This window comes from Cyprinus carpio, chromosome B4, assembly GCF_018340385.1.
Source record: "Cyprinus carpio isolate SPL01 chromosome B4, ASM1834038v1, whole genome shotgun sequence".
Taxonomy (NCBI): Eukaryota; Metazoa; Chordata; class Actinopteri; order Cypriniformes; family Cyprinidae; genus Cyprinus; species Cyprinus carpio.
The window spans coordinates 10,292,810-10,318,719 of record NC_056600.1 but is presented as its reverse complement, the minus strand read 5'-3'; the positions used below and the strand labels follow the sequence as shown (position 1 = coordinate 10,318,719).

The 25,910-nt window shown below is 37.4% G+C and overlaps 2 protein-coding genes across 6 annotated transcripts in view; one reads left to right on the top strand and one right to left on the bottom strand.

Annotated features, from left to right (window-relative positions):
• Positions 1-81: 81 nt before the first annotated feature.
• LOC109051860 (microsomal glutathione S-transferase 1) lies at positions 82-2,203 on the top strand. Its single transcript, XM_019069346.2, has 4 exons — positions 82-236; positions 1,000-1,125; positions 1,244-1,338; positions 1,423-2,203. The coding sequence occupies exons 2-4, from the start codon at positions 1,000-1,002 to the stop codon at positions 1,667-1,669; spliced, it is 468 nt and encodes a 155-aa protein (XP_018924891.1). The 5' UTR covers positions 82-236; the 3' UTR covers positions 1,670-2,203.
• A 20,729-nt stretch (positions 2,204-22,932) lies between these two features.
• Positions 22,933-25,910, bottom strand: part of LOC109051850 (LIM domain only protein 3) — a 45,490-nt gene continuing 42,512 nt past the window's right edge. For all 5 annotated transcript variants that reach the window (XM_042721907.1, XM_042721904.1, XM_042721906.1 and 2 more), the window contains one exon: positions 22,933-24,479. In XM_042721907.1, coding sequence (XP_042577841.1) covers positions 24,374-24,479 — 106 coding nt within the window. In that variant the 3' untranslated portion in view covers positions 22,933-24,373. The remainder of the gene's footprint in view (positions 24,480-25,910) is intronic.

Sequence of the window (25,910 nt, the reverse complement as noted above, 5' to 3'; positions counted from 1 at the left end):
CAAAAGTGCAATGTGTGTTCAATCGACTATATTTTATTTTATTTATTTTTTTGCTTCTATATGCGCCTCTGTTTCAACTACATCGACGTCCCCGAGGAACTCTAGACCTCCGTGTAAATATTGCGCAAAAATCCCCGTAGCATTAGAATAAACGGTGTCAAATGGTGTTCTTCGACACGCCCACCAGCAAGTTAGTTCAGGAGTGAAACGCTGTGAAACCAAGTGGCGTCAAAAAGGTGAGAAACGCATCAAAACGCTAATATTGCAGCTTAGACGTCTCTTTAACTTCATGCTCTTGTACTTTTGTTTGTTTCTTGTTAATATTTAGGTTATATGAAGTGCCTCGTCATACATTTTTGACATTCCAAAGAGACCGCCTTGGGCGTCCTAGTTCGCTCTATTGTTTCCATTATACTCTTAAACCAATAAATCGACAAATGTATGCAGAAACTATATTTGATGTAACAATATTAAACATCCGTAATTTAAATTCGTTTAAACTGTGCGACATAAAATGTATTAAATGAGATATTTTGCTCTGTTCATGTACTCTAGCTACACTAAATCCAACTTTAAAAGAGCAAACTGCTAAACGTCTGTTTTAAAGAAATATTTGCTTATAACTGTCTTTTTGGATTTTTTTTTGTCCATTTTCGGTAAAGTTCTTTAAATAAGCTACCACTTCGTTTTTAATTTTGAGCTTGGCTGTGATACTGAGAAGATTCTGGAAAATCCAGTTTAAACTGGCAGCTGTTTTGGAAAATGGTTTTTAAGCTGGGATACAGTGGCCAAATTAGTTTGGTAGGGCAATAGGAGTGGTGATATGAGATATTTCATATTAACCGGTATGTGTTATTGCTTTTGTAAGACTTTTGTGTATTATTCTTTATATTAAACTAAAGAAAGAATGGGAAAAATTGTCTTTAGATTTTTTTGATGTAATTATTTATGTTTGCTCTTTGTTGTTTTCCATTTGTATTCACTGCTGTTTGAATAAAGATGGCAGATGTTGTACACATGATTGACAGCGAGGTTTTCCTGGCCTTCTCCACATATGCAACCATAGTCGTCCTCAAAATGATGCTCATGAGCTTCATGACCTCATATTTTCGCTTGACAAAACAGGTAGGCTATTTATTGTGCTCAATTTACTGCTTATGCAACCTGCATTCTATATTTTCAGTATTTTTTTTAATGGGTGATCAAACACTTATTTTCTCAAACTGAACGGCTCCTCTTTTAGGTTTTTTCAAACCTGGAGGACACCACCTTGGTGAAGACCACAGAGGACAGGAAGAAGCTGGTCAGGGTTGATCCGGATGTGGAAAGAGTGCGACGGTAACATATAAATGGTTTTATCTGAGCAATGAAGGTACAACTGAAATTGTCTCTCTTTCTGATGCCTTTGCTCTTGAATCACAGGTGCCATCTGAATGACCTGGAAAACATTGTTCCCTTTGTGGTGATCGGTCTTCTGTATGCACTCACGGGGCCAGATCTCTCCACGGCTCTGTTGCACTTCCGGGTGTTTGTAGGGTCACGTTTCATCCACACAGTGGCCTATGTGATGGCTCTGCCCCAGCCTACCAGAGGTCTGGCCTTTGGTGTGGGGCTGTTCACAACTTTTTCTATGGCTTACCGGGTGCTCACCACAGCACTTTTTCTCTAATGGATAGCATTCACTTCATTTAAAACCATTTAGTTTGAGTTTACATGCTTTTTTGCAATGTTGCGTGAAAGAAATGTGTTGAGGAACCAATTATAATGTCGTTTTTATTTTCTATTGGCTTTCAGTACCACAGTCCCATGAATACACTTTACAGTGTGAATGAAAATTAAACATACGGCCTAATACTGCTGATAATATTTAATTAATGTAATCTTTAACTCCTGACACACATTTCAGGATGAGTCTAAAGCTTTGACTCGTATTTTACACTGTGAACAGACGTTTGATTTTTGTTACTTATTAATCAACGTTCTTTGAGCAACAACTTTGGATTGTGTCAGGTATTTAGGCCTATTTAATTTGTTGTGCATTTACAGTAGTTTCACAGTAGTTGTGAAGACAAGCAAAGGAAAATGTTTCATTTGCAAAGTACCAACTTAGAATTTTAATGTTCATTGTCAGCAGTTTTAAAGAAAGTGTGAACAATAACAAAATGATTATAAATGGATTAAATAAAGTTTGAAAAAATAAAAATAAGAATGTTTGTTGTGAAAGTGGTTGCAATGGTGCTTTTACAGTTGCAAGTGTGCAAAAAAGTGCATGTTTTGTCCACTAGAGGGAGCTATTTGAAAGCCCAAGTGGTACCAACGTTAAGTCCAATGTTTGTCTAATGCACATGGAGCACCTCTTTATTTGTTTCTAACGCACCCTTGGCATGCAGGCACAAAAAACTAATTCCTGTGCACTCTATCTGACCGTATAGTAAATAATCTGACCTGTTTTATATAGCCATACTGCTAACATTAGCAGAAGTTTGGTAAAAAATAGCCCTGCTTAACAGAACAAAGAATGCTATTTTATTATTCATGCTTCACTCATTATCTTATGTTAGGAATAGCTTCATTACTAATTTCATGCAACTACGCACAATCACTGTAATCACTGTAATAATTAGCCTTAGATACAAAATAAATGTTTCTTTCAGTGTTTTTACTATTTCAGTCTTTATAAGATTACAAAAAAGTTCGGTTTTTGAGGTCGTAATATCTAAGTTGCCTTTGTTTTGGAAAAATACAGGACCTCCACACAGCTATGACCAATATAAATCTTCTGGAATCAACTCTTCAACTGTGAAGCAAAGCAAGAAATTCTGAACTACATGAAATTCAGTTCTACACTCAGAAAACAGGGATCTTATGAAATTCAAGTAGTGGCTGACTTTCATTTTGTGACAGGTTTCTAAGTGAAATGGCATATTTAACAAGAAAAAATGTAGGGTGGAATGTATCTGTTGGTTGTAGCTTTGATTGTTATGAAAAGTGAATGTTGTATGAGCCAGATCACAGGAATAGCAAGACATTTTGATTAAAATTTACCTTAATGCATGGATGGTTTGTTCACATTAAGACTAGCAATGTGCATTAAAAGACCAAATCAATTCTGATTGTCAGACTTCTGGACAAGATGGCTGAAATGAGACCATTTTTATATTAAGGTCTCTTAAACTAGTTAAACCTCCCCTGTGTCTTGAATGTATGAGCATCCTTCAGCTGCTTTGTCCTTCTCTTTAACCAGCCCTCTCTTGATGTCACAGTAAATACTACTACTTAGCCCCAAGGTCGCCACGGCTGGCCATGCATATGCCCCGTAAAGGCTTTTTCTCATTTGTTTTGGGTCTGTGCCCAGCTCCAGGGTGTGCAATATTTCAGTCAAGCCAAGCATTTTACAGGCTGGCCAGATGAAGAACAGCTAAACCTTGCTCTGTGATCAATAATGACTGATCCGCCCACAAGGGGCTCTCCCTCCGCTGGGGAAAAGCAGGGGTCTGGCCTGTCCGAGAAGATTTTTTTGGTGCAAACTCAAGGCTCTTGGAGTCAACCTTGTAGTTTATCTTTAGATGGACGTTCAGTAAACAGAGTCTAGACTGACATGTGCTTGGAAAAAAAGTGCTAGTGGTCTATTGATAGACAGATGCTGTAATGGTGTATTCCTCCCACACTGTTTCTATATTACAACAGACACCATATATTTCTCAGATCTTCCCACTGCCTTATTGTAAGGCTCGTTAACTGTACGGCCGCTTAATTAGGCAGCACTTCAAAGTCATGGCGTGGGCCAGTATCAAGGTTTAGAAGAGATTTATATCACACAATGGCTCCACGGGTCCTGAAAAATTAATGAACGCTTAGCCGGGATCCGACTTATAGGCGACACGGTGCAATATAAATCAATTTGAGTTTGAGACTTGCAATCCGGAACCGACTATATCTGCTGGACTAGACATTTTTAGAGCATTTTTGGAGGTGCATCAGCGGTAATGCGGACGAAATAGGTCAGAGGCGAGATGTGAATGCACGGTCTCCTGACATTTCTTCAATGACGGCATGCTTTCTTTCTTGCTTTCTCATACGAACTAACGACTTGTGAGTTTATGTGAAGTAATTATGGGTGCAGAGATCAGCCGTAATCGCATTGAGACAGTAGCGAGCGCAGGTCAGGACCATATGTTTGACTCCTTTCTCTGCTCCAGAACAGACTTCAGTGGAATGCGAACATAATAAGGACTAACTAATGCCTTTCACATTGCTGTTCTCTTCTCTGCCCTTCATCTCCACTGAAGCCCATTACTGAGCTCAGAGAATTACAGCAAACTCGCCATTTTTTTGCACTTGTCAGTGCCATTTATACACAGGAAGTCATATTATCTCATGTGGGATAAAACTCACATTGAAATGGCCACTTGAAGGCCAAATAAATCTACCTAAAATGCTCAGTGAAGCAAATGCCCTGTGTTGACTCAATGATTTCAGCATATTTATCTCAGCGTTACGCCTAATAGATGGCCTGTAGGCCAAAAGGCATGAGGAAGTGGTGCTTCAGCTAACATTTAAGCATAAGCATCATTTTCGGCGCTTATGTTAACAGTGCTGAGCCTATTTTTGTTGCACGTCGGACAAAGAATAACCTGAAATTGCACTTGAAACCTTTTTCCCGGTGTAATCTTGTGCAATTTAGATTTATGAAGCAATATAAGAGCTCATTGCTCACCTATTGTTTGAAAAAGATGCATGCTCACATGCACTTTCTTTTCAGTAAACCTGCCTGAATCTGGATGATTTAAGCTATTTATAGCTACACTTTGGGGATTATTTACCAAATATGGCATCTTTGCTCATATAAATTATATTTCATGATGATCATGTTTGTAGTTCTCAGTAGCAGGGTTGTTTTCATAATTGAATTGAGAATGCATTTTAAGTTCCAACACAATTCCTGAATTTGAAATGAGGTAGCATATATATATATATATATATATATATATATATATATTTGGCTAAAGAAAGCATTATTTTAAAGTTTTGGGGGGAAGATATTTAAAAAGTTTGAAGTTTTGCATGCGATACAGGAGTGTATTTAATAGAATTTTTTTAAAATCATATTTAATTAATTAACTTGTCAGACTGAAAGACTTAATTTTCCAGAATTTCTTTTTTGAATCTTAATTAACCCTTTGCAAATTAACCCCCCCCCCCCCAAATACTATTGCTGTGTATTTTATATAAAATACAAAGAGAAAACTGACAATGCACCGACAGACAAAACCGAGCAGGTTACTTTAGGTATGAAACAAAGTCTCAGCTTTCAAATTTTGTCAAATGTTAAGTAATTCAAACAATAAGTACTGTTTTGAGGCTCTTTAATGTGTTGTGACAGATTGCTGTAGCGCCTCAGTTCAAGTGGCATGTAATCCAATAATATCTTCATTTTACTAGTTATAGCGAGAAATAAACATAAATGGACATAAGAAGGTATCTTGTTTCAACTGCCGAAAGATGTCAAAACACACCATTTTTCAAGTTCAAGTCCACTGACGTTAATCTACTCTCATGTCTGGTTTGTTTGTCAGACAAAAATGGCAGGTTCTGCATTATGATTGGTCAGATCACCTGTCAATCAAACTCCAGGCAAAGGGTCAATTAGGTAAATTAATTTTTCTGTCTTTCCAATTCATAGGCCATTCAGCTTTGTGTGGGGCGTGGTTAATTTAAATTCCATCTTATAAATTCAGTTCAAGACAATTCTTTATCAAACCCCCGTGCAATAGCTCTCTTGATAACCATCTAATTAATAAATGCTGAATTTACAAGTTTTTAAAAAACTCAATTCTGTTGTTGCAGTTACTCTACTGCTTTGTTTACATGTGCAGCTTGAAACTTACAGAAGAAATGATTCAACTCAAACCTCAAATCCCATAACAACAGTCACTAAGGCAACGCCCTGACCCAGTCTACTCTGAGCATTGCAAAGCGTGACCTTTACACGTGTTTCAGTAGGAGATTTTGAGTGTTGGAGGTAGGGGACTGTTAGACTTGGCTGGGGTCAGCAGATATCCTATGCTGATTTTAGTGATTGGATTGCAGGTGACTACCATAAGCAATTTAAATGATATTGATTTATCCTCTCGCCTGCTGTAATTGAACACCACGACCAAGCCCCTGCACCTTTTTCCCTCTCTCTTTTTCCTCTTTTCAATCTCGCATTAACGAAAAAGCATTTGGTGGCCTGAGGAGCGCCCATAAAGAGGAAAGGATCCGGCTAGAAGGGCCAATCAATTGGCAGTTTGCCACAGCAACAATGGAATTGTTCAATTAATATCCTATCTCTGGTTAATTTAGCTGCTTAGCATCCCAGCCCCCCTCGCATTATACACAGGGAATGTTGAGGTAGCAGTGGGACTTGCTCCAATTTGGATGCAAACGTCCTCCATGTTTCTCATCTGGACAAGAATAATAGAAGAAAATGTTGTTTCCTCAGAGCTTCCTGCCAGATAACCCCCCTAGTGTAATAACCTTGGGAGTTAATCAACTTCTTTTAAATCAAACGCCTAATTTGAACGATAATTATAATTTGGCATTTAGATAACATTGACTAAGCACTTGATTGAGGCAACAGGACAAAAAATAGGCCTAATGGCAATTCTTCCAATGAAAGCACCGTCAAATAAGTTTTGTATCTACAATATTCCATCGCGCTCTTATGCAGAGCTATATTTGGCACTCGGATCAATTAATGAATGGAAAAACTCCACCTGGGAGACACGCTCATGCGTTCTCCATTTTTCACCCACCTTTCCAGCACCTCGGGAGAGTGCGCAAATTTCTTGTTTTAATATTTTAGCGCTCTGACTTAAGCTTCGGAGTTCTCTGCAGGTAGCGTACTAGATCATCCTGACATTTCAAAGTACTGAAACCTTTGGAATAAAGTGTTTTTTATTTCATTCTATTAACATAATTTATGTTTGTCAGAGAGCCCACCTCTGTGGAAGTCAAGTAGGGAGAGGTCTTGCCATAATTCATCATCACATGGCTCTCTGTGTGTTCATGCATGTGTGTGTGAGAGACGCATGATAGCGGCTGCGCGACATTCGACTTCATTATTCGGGCCTGAAACATTGATGAGGCAGAGAATAGACTCAGCCGTCACCATTTGGTGTCTGTTATCATGAAAGGATCAGGGCTTTTTCCCACTCGGGCAGAAAGTTGATGTGATGTCATCTTGATTTCAGCCAATCACACTAAAGATTAGACCCGATGACCCCTAGGGAGTGGATGGTGGATAGCATGTGAACATTTTTCTGAACTGACCCTCGTCTTCCGATCTGTAAAATAAATGTGTTACCTTTTATGAAATAGTTTTTTTCCACTTCTAAAAGCAAAGAAACTGTTCTCTAAAGTTAATGTTACATTTAAGCATTTTCCTAAAACGGTTTGAAGCTAGCTATGCCTTATAAATACTTAGGCAATTTGATTACTACTATTAAGTGTTTTAAGAGACTGTTCACAGTTTAGGTTTATGCTTTTTAATGTTGCTTTGTTTTCAATATCTTACAGTCCAGTCCAGTCTATGAGATGTTTTCTGTTCTTCACTTTTATTGATTGTGTAGAATAGAAAAGAATGGAAAGTCAAACGTAAATGTCCTGGATGAGCATCAGAGCCCAATGTACCACTTTGCCAGCACTTCGACATGTTTTCCATTTCAGTGGTTTCCAGAAAGTACATTGACTTTAGATTGTCAACTATTTATTATAGAGAAATGACAAACTTTAGATGTTGATTCATCCGTCATTTGAATTAATGTGGCTCCGTGGTTGGAGCTATGAATGGTTTCTAGTTAAAATGTGTTCTGAGTGGTTGCAAGCTCCATAGTCATGTTTCTTTGTTTCAAATATCTCAGAAACTAGGCTTTGACTTTGACAGTCTTTCTGTATGTTGTCCACTTTTATTGATCCTGTAGTAGTGGAAAGACAAGAAGATTATGGGGAAATAGCTGGGAATGAACTTGAATTACTTGCATGAGCACCGCTGCTCAATGTACCACTTGGCCACTGTTTTCCATTAAAATTATGTCCAGAAATACACTGACAGTTTAGTGTCAGCTATTAACTAAAGAGCCCAAGAAATATATTAAATGTTGGTTTGTCTAAATGCTTAAAACAGCTTAACCCTCTGGGCCTCTTCATTTTTGGGTCACACTTGGGCAAAAGTGACCGAAGCCTTGGAACGTTACTTTCATTATTTCAAATTTTGAGGGAATTTTATGATGCAATGCAATATTTATACAATTTTTATGAGCTGTTTTTCCATTTAAATTATTACACTCTGAGCCCTTTAATTTTTTTGGCTTACATTTGGTACCTTTATGGTCAAAAGTGACCAATATATTCAATAATACTTTTTAAAATTATTATTTAGAATTTTGAGGAGATTTTATGATACTTACAATATTTAGATAATTTTTGAGCTATTTTTTTTCCAAAGTCCCTTTTGACCACAAAGGTACCAAGTGTTACTTTTTTATTTTTTGACCCTTTAACATATCCAATCTTGTCGATGTTTTTTTTTCTTTTGTCACATTAGCTGTGTAAGTACACAAGTCACCAAGTTTCATTCCATTCTGATTAAGCAAAATTTTTTTAAAAAGTAACGAATTTATACCTTATATTGTTTAAAAATTAGGCAATTTGAAGATAGATTAGATGGTGGTTGATAGGGAGCTATGAATGGTTTCTAGCCTGTTTCCAGGTAGTTAAAAAGGTGGGTGGAATGAGACTGAATGCTAGCCAAACTCAAACTTGAATTGCCCACATGAGCACAGCAGCTCAATGTACTGGGCCACGGCTCTGGCATGTTTTCCATTTAGAGCCATCTAATTGGATTCAGCCAACCTACAAACTCTGAAGCTGAATGTGTCATTGAAGGCTCTGCACATAAAATACAAGACTTTACCTTAGCTATGTAAATTGAGTGAAGGATTTTTTTTATTTATTTTGTAATATTGTTGTATTGTTGATTTGGTATAGATTCTTATCACAGTTTCGTGTGGATCCATTCAGTCAGTTCTCGAGTATATGCAGTAGTCCTTCAATACTTTTGTTTCATGACCCCATTGGGCATACACACATCACATCTGAGTCCTTGTACTGTTACAATGGCAAAAGATTGAACTGATTTAGCTTCCCCAACTGCTTAAAATGCTTCAGTGTGAGTGTCTATAATGTCGCTGTTCTTGAGAGCATCTTACAAAAGTTGTTTCCTCTGTGGGCGAATCTAGACTTTCAAAGTTCCAGTGAAACAGTATGTTGCATGCTGCAGCGAAGGTGCAATGGGATTGTCTCTCAGCATCACTTCGGCTGCACCTTCGTGTGGCCATGATCAGAGATGGAGCTGAAGCCAGTCAGAGACCCTGGTTTGGAGCTTCGCTGCTTTCTGAAGGAAAATCAATAACCTGGAGGCAAGCTAATTAACTGAAAATCATTTAACCCTGTCTCAGCAATACATAAAAATGTGGCTGCTATGAGGAGCAGAGTTAATAATAGATAAATCTGCCCGGTTTTATGAAAGAAATAAAAGCTGCTTCAGAGGCTGTGAGTGACCTGAGGGAGACGGCTGGCAGCTCAATCACTCTGGAAATATCATTCAAATCCATCCTGTCAAAAACATTGCAGCATTGTACATGATACTTTGGATTAACTTAAAAAACTTGATGTACTTTGGTTTACCCTAATTTTTTTTAGATTTTTCTCAAAGGTGGTGCATCTTTGCAGAAGAAAGCAAAGTCCTCTCAAACCTTTACAGTCTGGCGGAAAAGCTGGGAAACTCACATTTTGAACCTGTGGTGCAGATGTTTGATTTCTTCCTGACTTGACAAATAATTGTGGTTTTAGCATCACCATCACTGTCCCAAGTCCAGGGTGTGGAAGGCACAACCTAAAATGTCCAAACACAGATTTATTTGGTCTTCGTATACTGCGCTTTCGGCTCACCCTGTGGCATTCGCCAATCAATAATTGAACAGACCGAGGATAATAGCTTCTACGCACACCGTGCCATTTCTGAACATGCAGGAACACGGGAGAAACTCATCTGGAGGTGAAATAAATTGCTGCTTGAATTCCAAATGCAGCCAGAAGGATAGAGAACTTCAGAACGACTAGTGTATTAATGTTTGGCAGCATTAGAGCACAAGTTCCATGTTTCTTTCTTTTGAGGACTGTTAGATATGTCTGAAAATCAAAACTATCATTACCTAGTGTGTTAATTTTTGTTTGATTTAGACAAATATCTGTACTCACTTCCCCTTAAGTTTTTGACAAAAACATAAATTTAAATCAATATTGAATCGATATATGTGTACTTGTTAGTTAATTGTAGTGATCAAAAACATAATATTTAGATGTTTCACATTCTATGTGCAACCCTGTTACTGCATCATTTCCACCCATTACAAATTTAAAAAAAAACATTTCTTAGAATTGTGACACTCAAAGCATAACATTTCTAAACAAGTATGATCTACAATAATTATTTTTCTTCAAAACATTTATTAAGCACAACCTTCAACCCTGTTGCTCAAGTTATTGTAAAACTATTTCTCTCCTTGATTTATGTGAAATGTAATTTTTTAAAACCCGGTTTTATATTTGTTTATATTTTTTATGCATATTTAAAGATTACGCTAAAAATCATTTTCTATTTGTGTAAGAAACATACCAGCATTTGTTGCAGTAGTATGAATTTTAGATGTAAAGACAGTCACAATAACTTGAGTACTATTGGAGTTTTATAGTGTTGCTATAAGTGTGTGAACCCTTATTTTTTGGTACGTCTCTGCACAAACATGCTTAAAACAGTTGGTGTTATTTGTTTAAATAGATTCTAGTTGTAGGACCCCAGTGTCGGTTACATTTAAAGTTTAAATTTAAAGTTCTTGATTTTAATGGTGCCTTGAGTTGTTGGGAGTTCAGTGCTGGGGTTCAGATCTGGCTTAGGAGATTTTGATCCAAACAATGGCAGAAGTCCTCCTAGAGACAAATAGGGATGAACTCCGTGAGCAGACAGGCAGGTGATAACCGAACACCATTAAGTGCATGGCCTGCAAAAACCTCCATGAGCTGTGAAAAAGCTCCATTACTTTAGGGTAAAGAGGGGTGAAACGCAGAAAGGCACTTTTCTGCTGGGAGCAGGCCTTAATGTGGTGCAAATGGGCAAGAGTGCATTGTCACCTCCAGACTTGATGCACTACCATTCCGGCCTGACAGACGCAGTGCTCTTATTGCCCATACACGCCTGCTTTGTTACCACAGACACCGAGCAACGCTTCCAAAGAATGGATTGTGTAACACCCATCAAGCCTTTCAAAAATACTCAGGGTTTAGGGTGTATTTGAGCCATTTTTAACACATTTTCGTAGAGCTAATGGCTCAGCGCACATGCCAGTAGTTAAATTGCAGCAGGCTTTCCACCCAATTATGACTTTGTGTTTACAGAGCATCACAAAATTATTGCTTAAAAGGGAATGCAGTGGATTCGCTCTCATTGGTCCAGCCCGTCAGTCATCTAAACCAATTGTCACAGCAAGAGTACATGGTCTAGATTACTCTAGATGTCTGGGTTCTCCAGCTAAAACATCCCTGCCGAGACCAAGAGCAGATTCCTGGGCAGAAGGAAGACATGAGAGAGAGGGTTAGTTATATGAGTGCTTATTACTTCTCACAAACCTTGGCAGCGAGTCCCAGGCGCAGGGCGGCAGATTAATTTTTGACGACGCAATCGATTGCGAGAGACTTTTTTACCCCCTTCCTCCCATCTCCCTAACACAGACACGTCTAATTTGTTGCTTATCTTACGCCGACTTTGAGCATTGTTAAATCGTACCTTTCAGCTGTTTAATATCGCTTGCTGCCTCCCAAACACTTGATATTTTACCGGCAACCCTCAAAAAGGGAGATGGAGAACGCGGAATCAAGTTGCTCAGGGTGCGATTCGGATCGTTCTCATCTTAATATGGCCTCTACGTCCCGCTCGGAGTCTCTTTCATGACGGAGGTGCCTGTCTGAAATGCTGATGTGGAGTCTTTCCCTCTTTACACCGACTCTCTCCCTCAGGTCTTTCTTCTCCCCGTTCTCCCTCCTGGCAACAGATCCGATCTCCTCAGGGGAAATCATTACATGGCATCATTACCATCCCAACACTTCCATCCACCAAACCTTGTTTTAAACCCTCATCAATTGATTAGGTTTAGGCAGGAGTGTGTGGGGGGGATAAAATGTCCGAACTAATAAATAGCTCCTGGAGGGCTCTTTTTAAGATCGGGGTACTTGTAGGATACAGAGAGTTCAGTTTGGTCCAGAGGGAGGCTTTTTTCTTTCACGTGGTGCTTGTTTTTGAGCGGAGAGCTGTGATTGTGGGTGGAGATTCGGCCTAGCAGACGTTCTGCGACTCCTTGGTTTATTTGCAATGGAAATGAGTGTTGTGGGCTGCTTCACGGAGGTCATTTGTGTCTAATATTTTCAGTTATCCAACTTTGTTTCTATCAAGCACAACAAGAGATGGTAGAAACTAGATTTTCACCTTTTCTGAAGAAAATTGGTGTTTGCCTGTGTGAAATTCATGATTCATGATCATCATTTTTAAGTGGTTGCTAGTGCTTTGCTATGTGGTTTCGAAAAGGTTCTGAATAACTTTAATGCTCGTTGGCACAACGTGTTTTTGTTGGTTAAAGGGACACAAAATACAACGAAAAGTCCTACACAATGTTAACAGTGTGATTAAGGAGTGTATATGTCTATACTGCACTTCGATAATGCGACTAAAATAGAAATACTCTACATCTTGATTCGATTTGTGTTTACTTTGAGTATGACTTTAGCCTGATTAAGGTAATCAAAAATCTCTGTTTACATGGTAGATTCTTAATCAGAGTATTGTCTTTATCCTGTTAAAATTGGATTATTGTTGTCCATGTAAACATGCTCACTGTAAAGGTGTGGTCATATTAAAAAAGGACCATTATCAATGGGATGACAATGCATGAATCGCAACATATTTGTGTGACCTACTTAACTAAAGCAAAATCTGTGCGGGAAACATTTTGTACTCAAGCAACACTCCAAATCAAATGGATTCACATTTTCTTCAAATTTCTAATCCCAAGGAAAAAGAGTAAGTGTCAGAATGTTGGAAATTTATGTAACTCCATGAGTTGAACATTTGTTCGGTCTTTTGCGACAACTTCTGTTGTTTTGTGCTGTCCAGGTCTCTGAATTGTTCGTGTGCATAGTTTTCTAAGAGGTGCTCGAAGGTGACGTGGAGAGACAGGAAATAACTGTGTGCTTTATTTTTCCAAGCCTGCAGTGGGCTTGCAATAGTAAAGCTTTCAGACAACCATCCAAGAACTAATCACTCACATTTAGAATTTGCTCGGAGGTTCAGAGCGAGCGACACACACACTTTCTCTCTCCATCTCACTGCTGCTCTCTTTGCCCAACCCACGTATCTGACCCAAGACCAGAAAGCACAGCAGGAGTGTGGGCGTACTTTTCCAGCTTCATCCAGAGGTCACGGGTCACCAGTCGAGGAGGAAAGCAGACGTCTTTTATCGCCATATACTAATATAAACACACTTAACCGGCAAATAAACAAACAGCGGAGATGAGCGGACAGCAACATCCATTATTTTGCACATTTCGTGATGGAGGGAATGAAAAGTTCTTCAGAATTCCCTTGCTGTATTCCCTCGCTGTATTCCTGAAGAACATTGTCAGAATCTGTTGTTTTTGTTACAGCTACTTTTTTCTTGATGTTAGCTTACAATCTCTGATCGGTTAGTGATGGGTCAGTGATGAGACCCCAGTCTCAGGTCCAGTGTAAAGTCTCGTCAGGTATTACAGCCATCACGAGCGTGATGGTGAGCAGTAATTACACGGCCCCGCTGCCCTGTGGAGATTCCTGTCAAAACGGATGTCGTGGATTGGAAGGGTCCACTGGCCTGGGTCCCCTGGGTGCCCATTAGAAACGTGGCTCACTGGTCTGATTAGCACCCCATACTCTTCTTTCTTCTCATTTCTTTTGCTAGCGCTGTAGACACAAGGTATAGAATGCTTACTGAAAGACTTCTCAACCTATTTAGGTTCGCAACCCATTTTTATGTTTTTAAAACTCTTGTGACCACAATCACATAAAAAAGGAAAAATAAAGTTACACATTTTAGAATTTCTGAAAAGATGAACAAATTACAGTCTTGGGAGCCATATTTTTTTTGCTTTGAAAAATGTGAGACACTGCAATGGTGAAAAAAAAAGAGACTCAAGAATTGTATTTACATTTTTTTAAATAAAATTTTTTACTTCTACTCTACTTGAGCTGGAGTACTGCGTTTTTAGAATGCTGTGTCACATGAGACACTGCAAAAGACATGAGATGTGAGTGCAGTGGTCAAACACATTTGTCTAGCATGTGTTTACAACAAAAACAATGGAAAAAGTAGCGCAGTGGAATAGATATAATAAACATTTTCAGCAAAAAAAATAAAAATAAATTTTTTTAAAAAGGTAAGAAAAATAGTGTACTACAAAATAATTATATAACCAATAATAGTTTTTGTTTTTAATGATTAACTTATTTTTTATATTCATACTTATAAAATTAATAATTACAATAATAATTAATTATTATTCTTATTATTATATAATTAATAGTAATACAGACATTTGCCATTCTTGTTTATTGTCTACAAAATCATGCAGACATTTTTTTTTCTAACAAATATCTTGTATTATCTCACTCAGAGTCTTATATATAAATATAAATGTACTTTTATATGTACTTATTCCTTTAGGTTTTTTCCTGCTGTTTAATAAAAGTGTAATAAAATAATTATGAAATAACTATTAGTGTTGTTATTGTTGTTAATTTCTTAACAATATTTAAGAATAATATGATCTTGAATGACTTATTATTATTAGAATGCATAAAAAAACTAGTAATAATAATAATCATAATAATAATAGTTGTTGTTGTTGTTAATTTATTTATATATATTATTATTAAATACTCACATTAGGCATTCTCATCTGTAAAAATCTTTAAAAATTTTCTCCCACAGAATCTTATGTAGTAATAATTATAAATTTACATATAAATTCCATTATACTGAATTTGTAAGGTGTTGTTAATCTTTCGAAAATCATGTCTAATAACCCATGCATTTTAAATGCAAGAGCATGCCCTGTGTGAACACTGACCAGTCCCTCACAGTTGCAAGCATTCATTTAATTTCTGCTATTATATGCTGTATTATATCTATTTGATCAGTATCTGGATTTAATACAAATAAATTGCTGAATTCTGAAAGCAAAATGTAGTTTTAGATCACATTAGGTAACCTTCACCTATTGCTGCCTTATTACATTGAGTTTTCCTTTTCATCTAGGTCAGGATTTAACCTCCATTTCATGTAATTAAAGAGAAGCTGTGTATTTTATATATAGCTCTAATCTATTATTCTAAGTCAAGCTCAGAGAAATAAAAACAGTATATGCCAGATACAGTTCATGACCTGCAGCTCTGGTGAGCCCAGAGTTGAGAACCTCTGGCTTATTGTGTTTGTCAGGACTGCTTTTGTGATTTGAGTCCACGCTTAGTAGTAGAATTTGGTTTAGGCAGCTCAACCCTACACCTGTTAAAATCACAGCAATAGTGTGCAGAAATCCTTGGGCGCAAACATAACCTTCACAGATGTGGTAGTGCACAAGCACTCCTCCAGTAAATGAGGCCATAAAAGCCAGGAGTCCAATTATGCACCTGAAATAAAGCTCTCATCCAGCGAAGGCTTCGGCTTGACGCTCAAGGCCACACGTATGCGCCGGCCCGGGCCTTCGAGCGCTAATGCCTAACAGATCAACATTCTTCTCATATCGCTCATCGGGTGCTGGAGAAATCACAAGCCCATCTGCCGCAAATAAGTCTCGGAGGAGGGTTTGCACTTGTTTCTGAGGTTGCTCGAGATGAGGTAGTGCTGTTCTTATCTCACCGGACTTCAGTTTAACGGGCTTTAGTCGGTTCCCGTAGCAGTGCAGCAATGTTTGATTACTCTTAAATCACCCGCTGAGAAAACCCGGAGCTCAGCTCTCCCTGTTGCCGCAGCCATTTCAGCCTGGCAAAATAAGATGTTTCAAGTCGTTACGCCTGTCCCGAGTACGTAAGCCCGAGGTAGGGACGGTAGAAAATTGCCTTGAATAATCTCAAATATTTGCTTTGAAAGGGTTTGTGAGGGTGTTGTCAGGAGCTACGCGTGTCTCGCACCCCCTGCTGAATACAATCATTTCTCCAATTTAGTATAAATTAGGTCAAATGGGAATAGCCCGTCATAAACGGCTAGAGCTATTCTCAGCTCCAGCTGTGTAGATGTACTTGAAAGAAGGTGTTAACTAAGACACTGAAATAGCCATTAGCGCTGCTCTGCATGAATGGATCACATGCAATCTTCATTTAAATTCCACAAATCTGGGTCTTTATAACTCAAGGTCTGCAATAACACAGTGATGTATGTTTGCTGACCTGAGGTGTACATCCTGGTCTGTGGTTTACTAAACTGGGGGCCACTAAGGTGTGTAAAGTAAAAAAAATAAACATCCTGGTCTGTGGTTTACTAAACTGGGGGCCACTAAGGTGTGTAAAGTAAAAAAAAAATTACATAAATAGAAAAGTGACATAGTAATGATACAAAAGAAGCAATGATGATAAAGTTCTGGCATGAAACTATACGGTGCAGTCCGACAGCGCTAACTCAATATAACATAATGACATCATCATGTCAGAGCTGATCGGTTCTCTACTGGTAGCCGATGAGCTTGCTGCTCAACTTTCAAATGCTTGGCTAGTGTTTGCTTTAGCAGTTGCAGCATGCTTCAGAAACCCTCCACCTTCCCCAGCTCCACCTGTGTAGATCTGCTACGGGGTGATCATGTATGCTATGGGGGTTATTCATAAATGGGACCCTGCCTGGACCACAAAACCAGTCATAAGTGTAAATTTTTTAAAATTGGGATTTAATAAATGAATAAATATGCTTTCCATTGATGTATGGTTTGTTAGGATAGGACAGTATTTGTCCGAGATACAACTATTTGAAAATCTGGCATCTGAGGGTGAAAAAAAAATTAAAATATTGAGAAAATTGCCTTTAAAGTTGTCCAAATCAAGTTATTAGCAATGTATATTACTAATCAAAAATTAGCAGAAGTGTAGCAGATCTATTCCGCAAAGACCAAATACATTAACATAGCCTTGTTGTTTTGTACTTACATATGTCTCTTTGAATTGGTGTGTTTCCTTATACCTGCATTTGTCTGGCATGTGCATTTCAGTGTCACTGCTGGGCCTTCCTGGTGGACCAATCCTGGTCCATCTGGTTTAGGTTAGTGTGCCACATCAAAAGGGAGAACTTCACAGGGCCTGCGAACTCCCAATCTCTCTCAGTTCATTTGTCGGCGCTGTGCTATCCAGAGCACATTACTGATAATGGCAGGCCGCCTTTGCAGATCCGTCTGTGTCGATAACACGTCTTGCATTCTTTAAATAACAGATCAGCTGAATGAGCCGCATCGAATAAATTGCCAGTGACATTTAAGGTGAAATAACTAACATTCTTCCTGCCTAACAATGTATGATGAGCCACTTATGTGCATCTGCGGAGTTGAGATTGACGCGAGGATGGAGAGGCATGTTTGTATGTGCGTGCAAGCTTGGGTTTCTTGTGGTGTGTGCATCTTCATTACGGTTCCCTGACAGGCCTGTGGTTGTGTACAGATGCACAGATTGTTGTGTTAATGTTTAAGCAGTGAAAACAGTTTGTTTCAGAATGAACATAAAAAAGAATTTGACTTTAGTACATCTAACTCAAATCCATTTTCAAATTGAGACTTAAAAGCAAAACCTCACATAAAACTCGAGTTCATCCATCCATCTGTTTGTGGAACTTTAATTTAAATCAATAAGAAAACCACTGCTTGTGTTGTTTGAAAGTTCATTTATCTTGTTTTAAGGATCGTTCAACTGTGAAACAAGGCAAAAAGCATCTTTATTATATGTCTTTCTATAAGCTAACAGAAATGTTTATGGTCTAATATCGTTTTTTTTATATATACTCAATAAATCATGCTTGATAAAAGGTTTATGTTTAGGCTAAAAATAGCATTTTAGCTTAGCTTAAGTTAACTAAATGTGGACAGTTTAAATTAATTGCTGCATGTTTAGACTAAAAATAGCATTTAGCTTAGCTTAAGTTAGCTACATTTTGACAGTTTAAATTAATTGGTGCATATTTATTCTAAAAATATTAATTAGCTTAGCTTAAGCTAGCATAATGTTGACAGTTTGAATTAATTGGTGCATGTTTAGGTTAAAAATAGCATTTAGCTTAGCATAAGCTAAATGTTGACATGACAGTTTACATTAGTTTAACTATTTCTGCTGCTCAAATTTACTTTAAAATCCAGCTTTATGTATAAAACACCTTCTTTTACTGATTATATGTCGATTCTAGTTAGGGATGAGGCGGAAAATATATTGTTTGTAGCTTTCTATTCAATGCTAAAGGCCAGTTTCTAACATAAACATCCCTACAGGCCCTATTCTTGTACAAATACCTGAGACACGCCATAAAGAACAAAGACAAAATATATATTTTAGTGAAATTGTATTTATTAATTCATGTTTGATCTATCAAAGCATTTCTGACTGTTTTTTTATTAAGCAGGATAGACAAACATGCTAGTGTCCTCATTTCTGCCCACTCTTTTCTTATAAAAGGATCTACATAGATCAGATTTGACCAATTTTTCAGCTTGTCTGAACAAAAAGGCTAGCACAATCCAAATTTGTGAATGTTAAGTGTGACTAGGGACGTGTTTTATACACTGAGTACAGTGATTACCATTATCCAGACCCCATTACAATGTCTTTATCAGGTTTTGTGTTTGAGTAAGAAAGTGTCATTGTGTTTAGCCAATACCAGCTAATGATCCGTTAATCAGGAATGGGAAAAGAGCTCGTTGAGCATCCGTACTAGCCGTTGGCTAATCTATCCGAGGGCTGTTTTCCAATGGGTAGCGTACACTCGAATTGGACCAAAAATTCCATTATCGGTGCAATAAAGAGCTAATGACCCAATGATGGGAATATATTTGCTGTGGCACCCATCTCTACGAAGAGGCCGAAGGATAAGGAGTCATTAAGACAGCGTTATCTGGTCCAGATAGCATTGGCATGTCTACGCAGATCATTATTTTCGCCCCTGGAGCCGTTTGCCAAACGAGAAGCGCCATGTGAGCAAAGCGGCCGCCGCTCAGACTCGGCGGTCAGCTGCGTTGTGGAGGGGGAGCCACTAACGATACGTGCCCTGGCAGCTAATTCTCTTTCTAAATGCCCCTAATGACTATTTTATGAAAGGATCTTGCATTTTATTATTGGATTTGCTTTAGTCAGCTAGCTGTTTGCTGAAGGTTTGAAGACGAGATGTTTCTGCGCTAAACACACACGTTATCTTTTATTCTTTTGTCAAGCATTGGTCTTAAACGCTCCTGTGAATAGCCCTGATAAAACAATAACAGTGTGTTAAATAAGACAGTTTGTGTGGTCTCCCTCAATGCTTTCAGAGTGTTCTTTCTCTCTGAGTAAGAAGACGTGATGAAAGCAGCTTTTACATAGAAATACAACGATGCAAGGTGAGGAGTTCTGACAGAGGAACAAAAAGCCAAATTTGATGCCATTGTATCTATTTTGACTTTGTTGAAATAGGTAGAAAAGAGCTTTTTGGGGCATCTGACTCAAATCAGTTTAGTTTTTTGTTGTCTGAACAGCAGAACAAAAGTTCAAATTTACAGACCTGATCAAAACCAACCAATAACCAACAACTGAAATCTGATTTCTTTCATTCATTCATTCATTCATTCATTCATTCATTCAATTTCAAGAAATGATCCAAACCACATCCAACAACTGAAATCTGATTAAATTTTACCGTTCATTCATCCGTCCATTCATTCATTTATATTCACTGAATTCCAACATCTGATCCAAATCATATTCAAAAGTTAAATGTTATTTGTTTGTTGGTTTGTTTGTGTTTATTTACTGATCCAAATCACATTCAACAATTAAATTCCAATCAAAATGTTAATTTGTTACATTTAGTATGTTTTGTATTTGTTTTTGTTCATTTTGTTTAATTAGTTAAATATCCTCATTTATTTATTCATTAATTTTAAGAACTGATCCAAATTACATTTTAATGTGTTAAATATGATTACTATTTATTTATTTGAATTTCAAATCCTGACCCAAACTAGATCTAACAACTGAAATCTGATTATTATATATTATTTTATTTATTTAGTTTTTTAGTTTGTTTTTTTTTTTTTTTAATGTATGTTGCATGTAGGTAGTTATATATAGTGCTTGTTAATGTTGTGTGCAAACACATTCATTTGTTGCTCACCCTTTTCTTTTGTAGCCAACTATATGATATTACTTAACGGTATGGTATTTTACTAAATTGTATTGTGCATGATTGTATTGCATATAGTAGCCTACTTATGTTGTGTAAATATATATTTCAGTGACCACAGTGTTACCGCTAACAGTATGGTTTCATTAAATCTTCCTTTAAACACTTCAACATATGAGACAATTACGGTAAATTAGCGGAGTAGAGCCCCCCAGTTCCCTTCGACTGGATTGTTATCTAGCGAGGTTTCAGAGCCATCTCTGCTTTTATGGAAGGACTTAACAGCTTGAGTCTAATCAAAGACATTTTTCCCTCTGTGTTTCAGGCTAAAGAAATTCAATTAGTTTAATTGGTCTGCTTATTATAGGCTGTAATGCGATGTGAGTGCCGCTGTTGTCAAACTTCACAGGCTACTTTAAACAGCCTCCTTAATTAGATGGAGAACTTTAATCTCAGTGTTTCAATTGTACAGTGAAGAGGATCTTCAAGCAATATTCTGGCTTTGCTTGCAAAGCAAACTACAAAAGCTTTTAAATAGCTCAAGTGTGGGCCTTCCTTACATACATCTATTGGTTTATAGGTAGACAATATTGCAAGTTTTCATTACACAACCCTCTGGCATACATAATTCTTATCAAATGTTTGCATTATGACCATATGCATCCGATTATTGTCTCATGCAGCTGATTTCCTACAGTAGCTATGGTTTTATGTCTCTTGTATAATTTTGTTGTTGATTTTTTTTTTCGTTTTTTTTTTTTTTAAGTTTTATTATTTTATTAAGTTTATTTGTTTTTTTTTTTTTATTTTTTTTTTTTTTTTATTTTATTTTATTTTATTTTATTTTATTAATTTTATTTTATTTTATTTTATTTTATTTTTTTTTATTTTATTTTATTTTATTTTTTTTTTTTTTTTTATTTTTTTTTTTTTTTTTTTTTTTTTATTGTTGAAGAACAATGATATGAGATGTATGAGATATGTGGTTGTTATTTTTCATAAGCGTATACAACAATCATAAAGCATGTATTTATAATGTATTAATGTTTTTATGTATTTATTACATTTTAAGATTGGATCCAAATCACATCCAATTAAACTCTAAATTAAATTTCTATTTAATTTTAGATATTTATTTCTATATTTAATGTAGTTTAGTCAGTTATGTTAGTTAATCAATATTAAGTTCTTGTTTACAAATTTACTGAATCTCAAACTTGTAGTTGTTCTGTTGTTCTGAATCTCTGAATGATATTCATTATATTCAAAACTGCACTCTGCTTGCATCATATTTCCTAAATGAACCCCTACAGGGTAAACTAAGAGCCCTCTGCTTTGTTTTAGGGTCTTAATCGCCAAAATCAAGGTTAATTTTGACCGGGTGACCACCTTTATGTTAAAACACCTCCCTATTAAGCACGCAGCTGTTTTTAGCTGGACTGGTGGATCTATTTCTTTCTCACCCTTTTTTCCTTTCCCCAGACTAAAGGGGTGGCAATTTTTGAGGGGCAGTGACAACTAAATGGATGACAAAATGACAAATTGCACTTATGATCAATCACAGAACCGGAAGTGCAACATGGTCTGGTGGATAGGCTAATGGAGTGGAGACCCGAAGGTTCACCACTGGCTGCTCGGCATCTACAGTTGTGCCCTTGAGCGAGGCACTTAAACCAAATTGCTTCAGTAAACACTCCGTCTTAGAAACGACAGTTTATGCAAACCGGCCCATTGGCTTTCTTTACAGACAGAGAGAGAAAGAAAGAGAGGGGGATCTATTCGCCAAATGGCATTTTCCCTAAATTTTGGTGTATCTTGACTTTTTTAGTGGTGTAAATCCCATGTTTTTTTATTGTTATAGAACTATTATATATGTTTTAATCAACTATTATCTAACCTGAAGATAGCATGACCTAGCAAGAAAATCAGCAAGTTTTAAATGCATAATGTTTCTCCTTAAAATAGGGATTTTGAAAATTTTGACATGTTGTGTTTGATGTTTTTGATTTTATTGATTTTATATTAAAAATGTAAAATTTTTTGTTATTTTTGTGGATTGTGGAGATCTAAAATTACATAAATTATATGAATAAAATATATATATTTTTTTATGTAATTAAATTTTACATTTTGTTTTCATTATTATTATTATTATTTTAATATATTTTCTAGCATTTTTTTTTTTGACAACGAGGCAAAAATAACATGGCATCCTGATGTTGGCAGTCAACTTTTTTTTTTCTTTTTTTTTCTTTTTTTTAGTTTTTGAACACCTCTCTCCATTGGCCATTTGTTAAAAAACAAATCTAAAGCCAAAAAATCTAAAGTATTTCATTTTCTATTTTGTACCTTGTTTGTGGAAAGTGCTTTTTGTGGGAAAAACAAAGAGGACACAAAGAAAGCCACCACACAGTGCTAACACAATAAAACTGTATTACATTTGTGCTTAAAATGATTACAGTACAGTATGTACACATCCTAAAAATAAACATCTCATGCTGAATAACACATAAAAAGAAAATCCATATACAATAGCAAGCAAAAAGGATTTTTTTTTTTTTAAATATGTACAACCACCATATACAAATTAAGTTTGTCCTCATATTTTCTCTAGGCTATGCCATCGGTTTCCAAAGGTAATCATAGCCCGTAAAAGAATTATCAGCGTAGTAGGCTACAGTAGTGATTTGGGCTTCTGTGTCGCCTTAAGTCGATAGTAAACAAAACCCGGTAAAGGCAAATCCTCCATCCAGGTATTCACGTGCTCCAGTAATGCCTACAGTTTATGCGACCTGATTGTGTTTAAAGAGGATTATGTCAGCTGATCAACATGGGCCACACAAAAAAATACGAGGCGACATTCGTCACGTCTGGAGGAGATGCTTGGCGACTGAGCGGTGATTCAGTTCAGGTATAAACATGTCAGGAACAGAGCCTTGAGTTACGCGCAATGACGAAAAGCCTATTAAATAAATACAGTGAAGAAAGTAACAAACCCATCGTTTACACACGTGCCAAACCCAAATGTTCAAAGAGTTCGCGTTTGACAGCTAGGGTCTTTTAGGTATAAAACAGGGTGAGAGAAGTTTATCAAAACGTCACTAATGAAATCACACCACTTGATGTTGAAGATGTCGAAGCTCAAAGATCTGTTAGAAAGCTAACACCATGTCTTAACAAGGAGCAATTTCGCGAAGTTGTCCTTAACAGCCGGGACATTTCATCTATGTCTGTATCTTTGTGCTGGGTAGCTCCGCCCACTATGAAATCTCATTGGTTCTCGTAACTCTACATTAAACATCAAATATCTTCTGATTGGCTGTTTGTGTTTATCTAAATAGCTTGTTGCTGGAAACGCAATTAAGACACAATGTAAATGAAAAATAGAAAGGACAATGAGGAATCCCATTCAACCTGAGATCTTATGTTGACATGGCTCCTTTTCTTCTCATTTGCCAATAAATACTGGATATTTTTTTTTTTTTTTACTATGTGGTCTTCACCCTGTAAGCAAGTGAAATGCAATTGCGATGTGGACTTGGGGTTGTATGTTTGTGTGTCTTAAAGTTCACAAAAGTCGGGCCATTGAGATGTCTGGTCTTCATAAGGCCATCAGGCAGCGTCATTAAAACCGAACCACAGTCTTGGTCCGTCTTCGAACATTCTCCCACTTACCAAAAACATCTCTATGGCTAATCTGTACAGTACACCATCCCTTATGTGGGCTCTTCATATATACAATGTAATGGGGACATGGGCTGGAGAGGATACTAGTGCTTCTTGTGTCTGATTGCATGTCCCCTTCAGGTCCTTTCGCAGCTCTTTCCCCTCCTGCGAGCCGCGGGGTCGTGGGGTGGTCAGCGGACCTGCGGCGCGTAGCCCTCCTTCATCAGTCCTTCCTCATAGTCTGTCTGGCACAGGATCATGTTGTTCTTCAGAAAGAACTTGTCTCCGACGCAGAACCTGCATGGAGGCGAAACAAGAAACAGAAATATGGCGTTTACGTAACTTGAGAGGGACGCAGAAGGACTCATTACTAGCAAAACTTGCAGGCTTCCCCACAGAGCCGCATCCCGCCCACTCAAATATTAGCGTACATTGTCCTGCGGACACGTTGCTCAGTCTGGAAAGAGTATCTCCAGAGTGCACCTAGCATCTTCTCCACCTGCAGCTGTTTCATAAATATACCCCACAGACGGAGCGCAGGCTTGAGCGCTGCCTGACGGGCCGCTGTCTCACTTGACCTTTTGGAAAGAAGATTATGTTGGTCAGGCAGAGGAGAGAGACAAAGAAGGCGGCAGAGAGGGAACGAGAGTGAGAGCGAGCGCTCGGTGTGTTTAGCCGTCCTGAGGGCCGCTTATCTTGCTCGCAGCGAGAGTTCTACAAGGTCGGAGCACCAACGAGAGCTCGTGTCTACTGGCCAGCATTCCCTACCGAACCCTGCCGCCTGTGGATGAGGAGAAAGACGATGGTTTGAGTGTCTGCTGGTACCATTTTAACAATTAAAAGTTAGTTTTGGGAATGCAATGTTAGGCAAACGTTAAAGGAATAGTCTGGGTTCATTCCAAGTTAAAGTCAGCAATGGAAATGGAAAATCTATTTTCTAAATGCATGTTACTGATCTTATTGTGGATTGGCCAGCAAAGCATGTTTTTTAATTTTTTTTTCAAATGAGTTCTGACCTCATAATTTTTCAAAATATCATCAAAAACCAATCATTTAAAATGCACACGCTTAAGAAAAAATACCTTATTTAACACTAAAGGGTGCATATAAGAACATTAAAGGAAAGTACATTAAAGGACCTGGTATATAGTATGGTATATTTATATGGTATATTTTGAAAGATCCAGTAACAGGTTTTGTACCTTGCCAAAACACTGTCACTTTCTTATAATTGACTGCAAGCTTGCATTCAGATCTGTCTTTATCTAATCAAAACCAGTGGTCTGAACCAAGTTCCAGCCCTATATATATGTGACCTGTGCTGTCAAGATGAGTTTGAATGTGCACTGGCTGATTTTGAGCTGTAGACAAAAAAAAAGTGAAAAATGTTGATTTTGGTCAAATTTCAGCTTTTTACAAAAATGAGTTCATTAAGCCCTCATCTAGCGATCCCAATGCTCAAATAGTAATTAAACATCTAAAATTGTCTTTATTTGCATGTTTTCTAAGAGAAGTACATTTTTCTCTGCTCGCGTGTCTATATATATATATGGAAGAAACACTACTTCTGTTACACAACGACTTTATGCTTGAGAGCTTTGTGGCATAACTGTTGATAACCAAAGAAAACTTGTCCATTGTCTTCTTTAAAAAAAAAGAAAAAATCACTTACAATGGAAGTGAATGGCGCCAATTGATAGTCCACTTTATACATTCTACTAACTATAA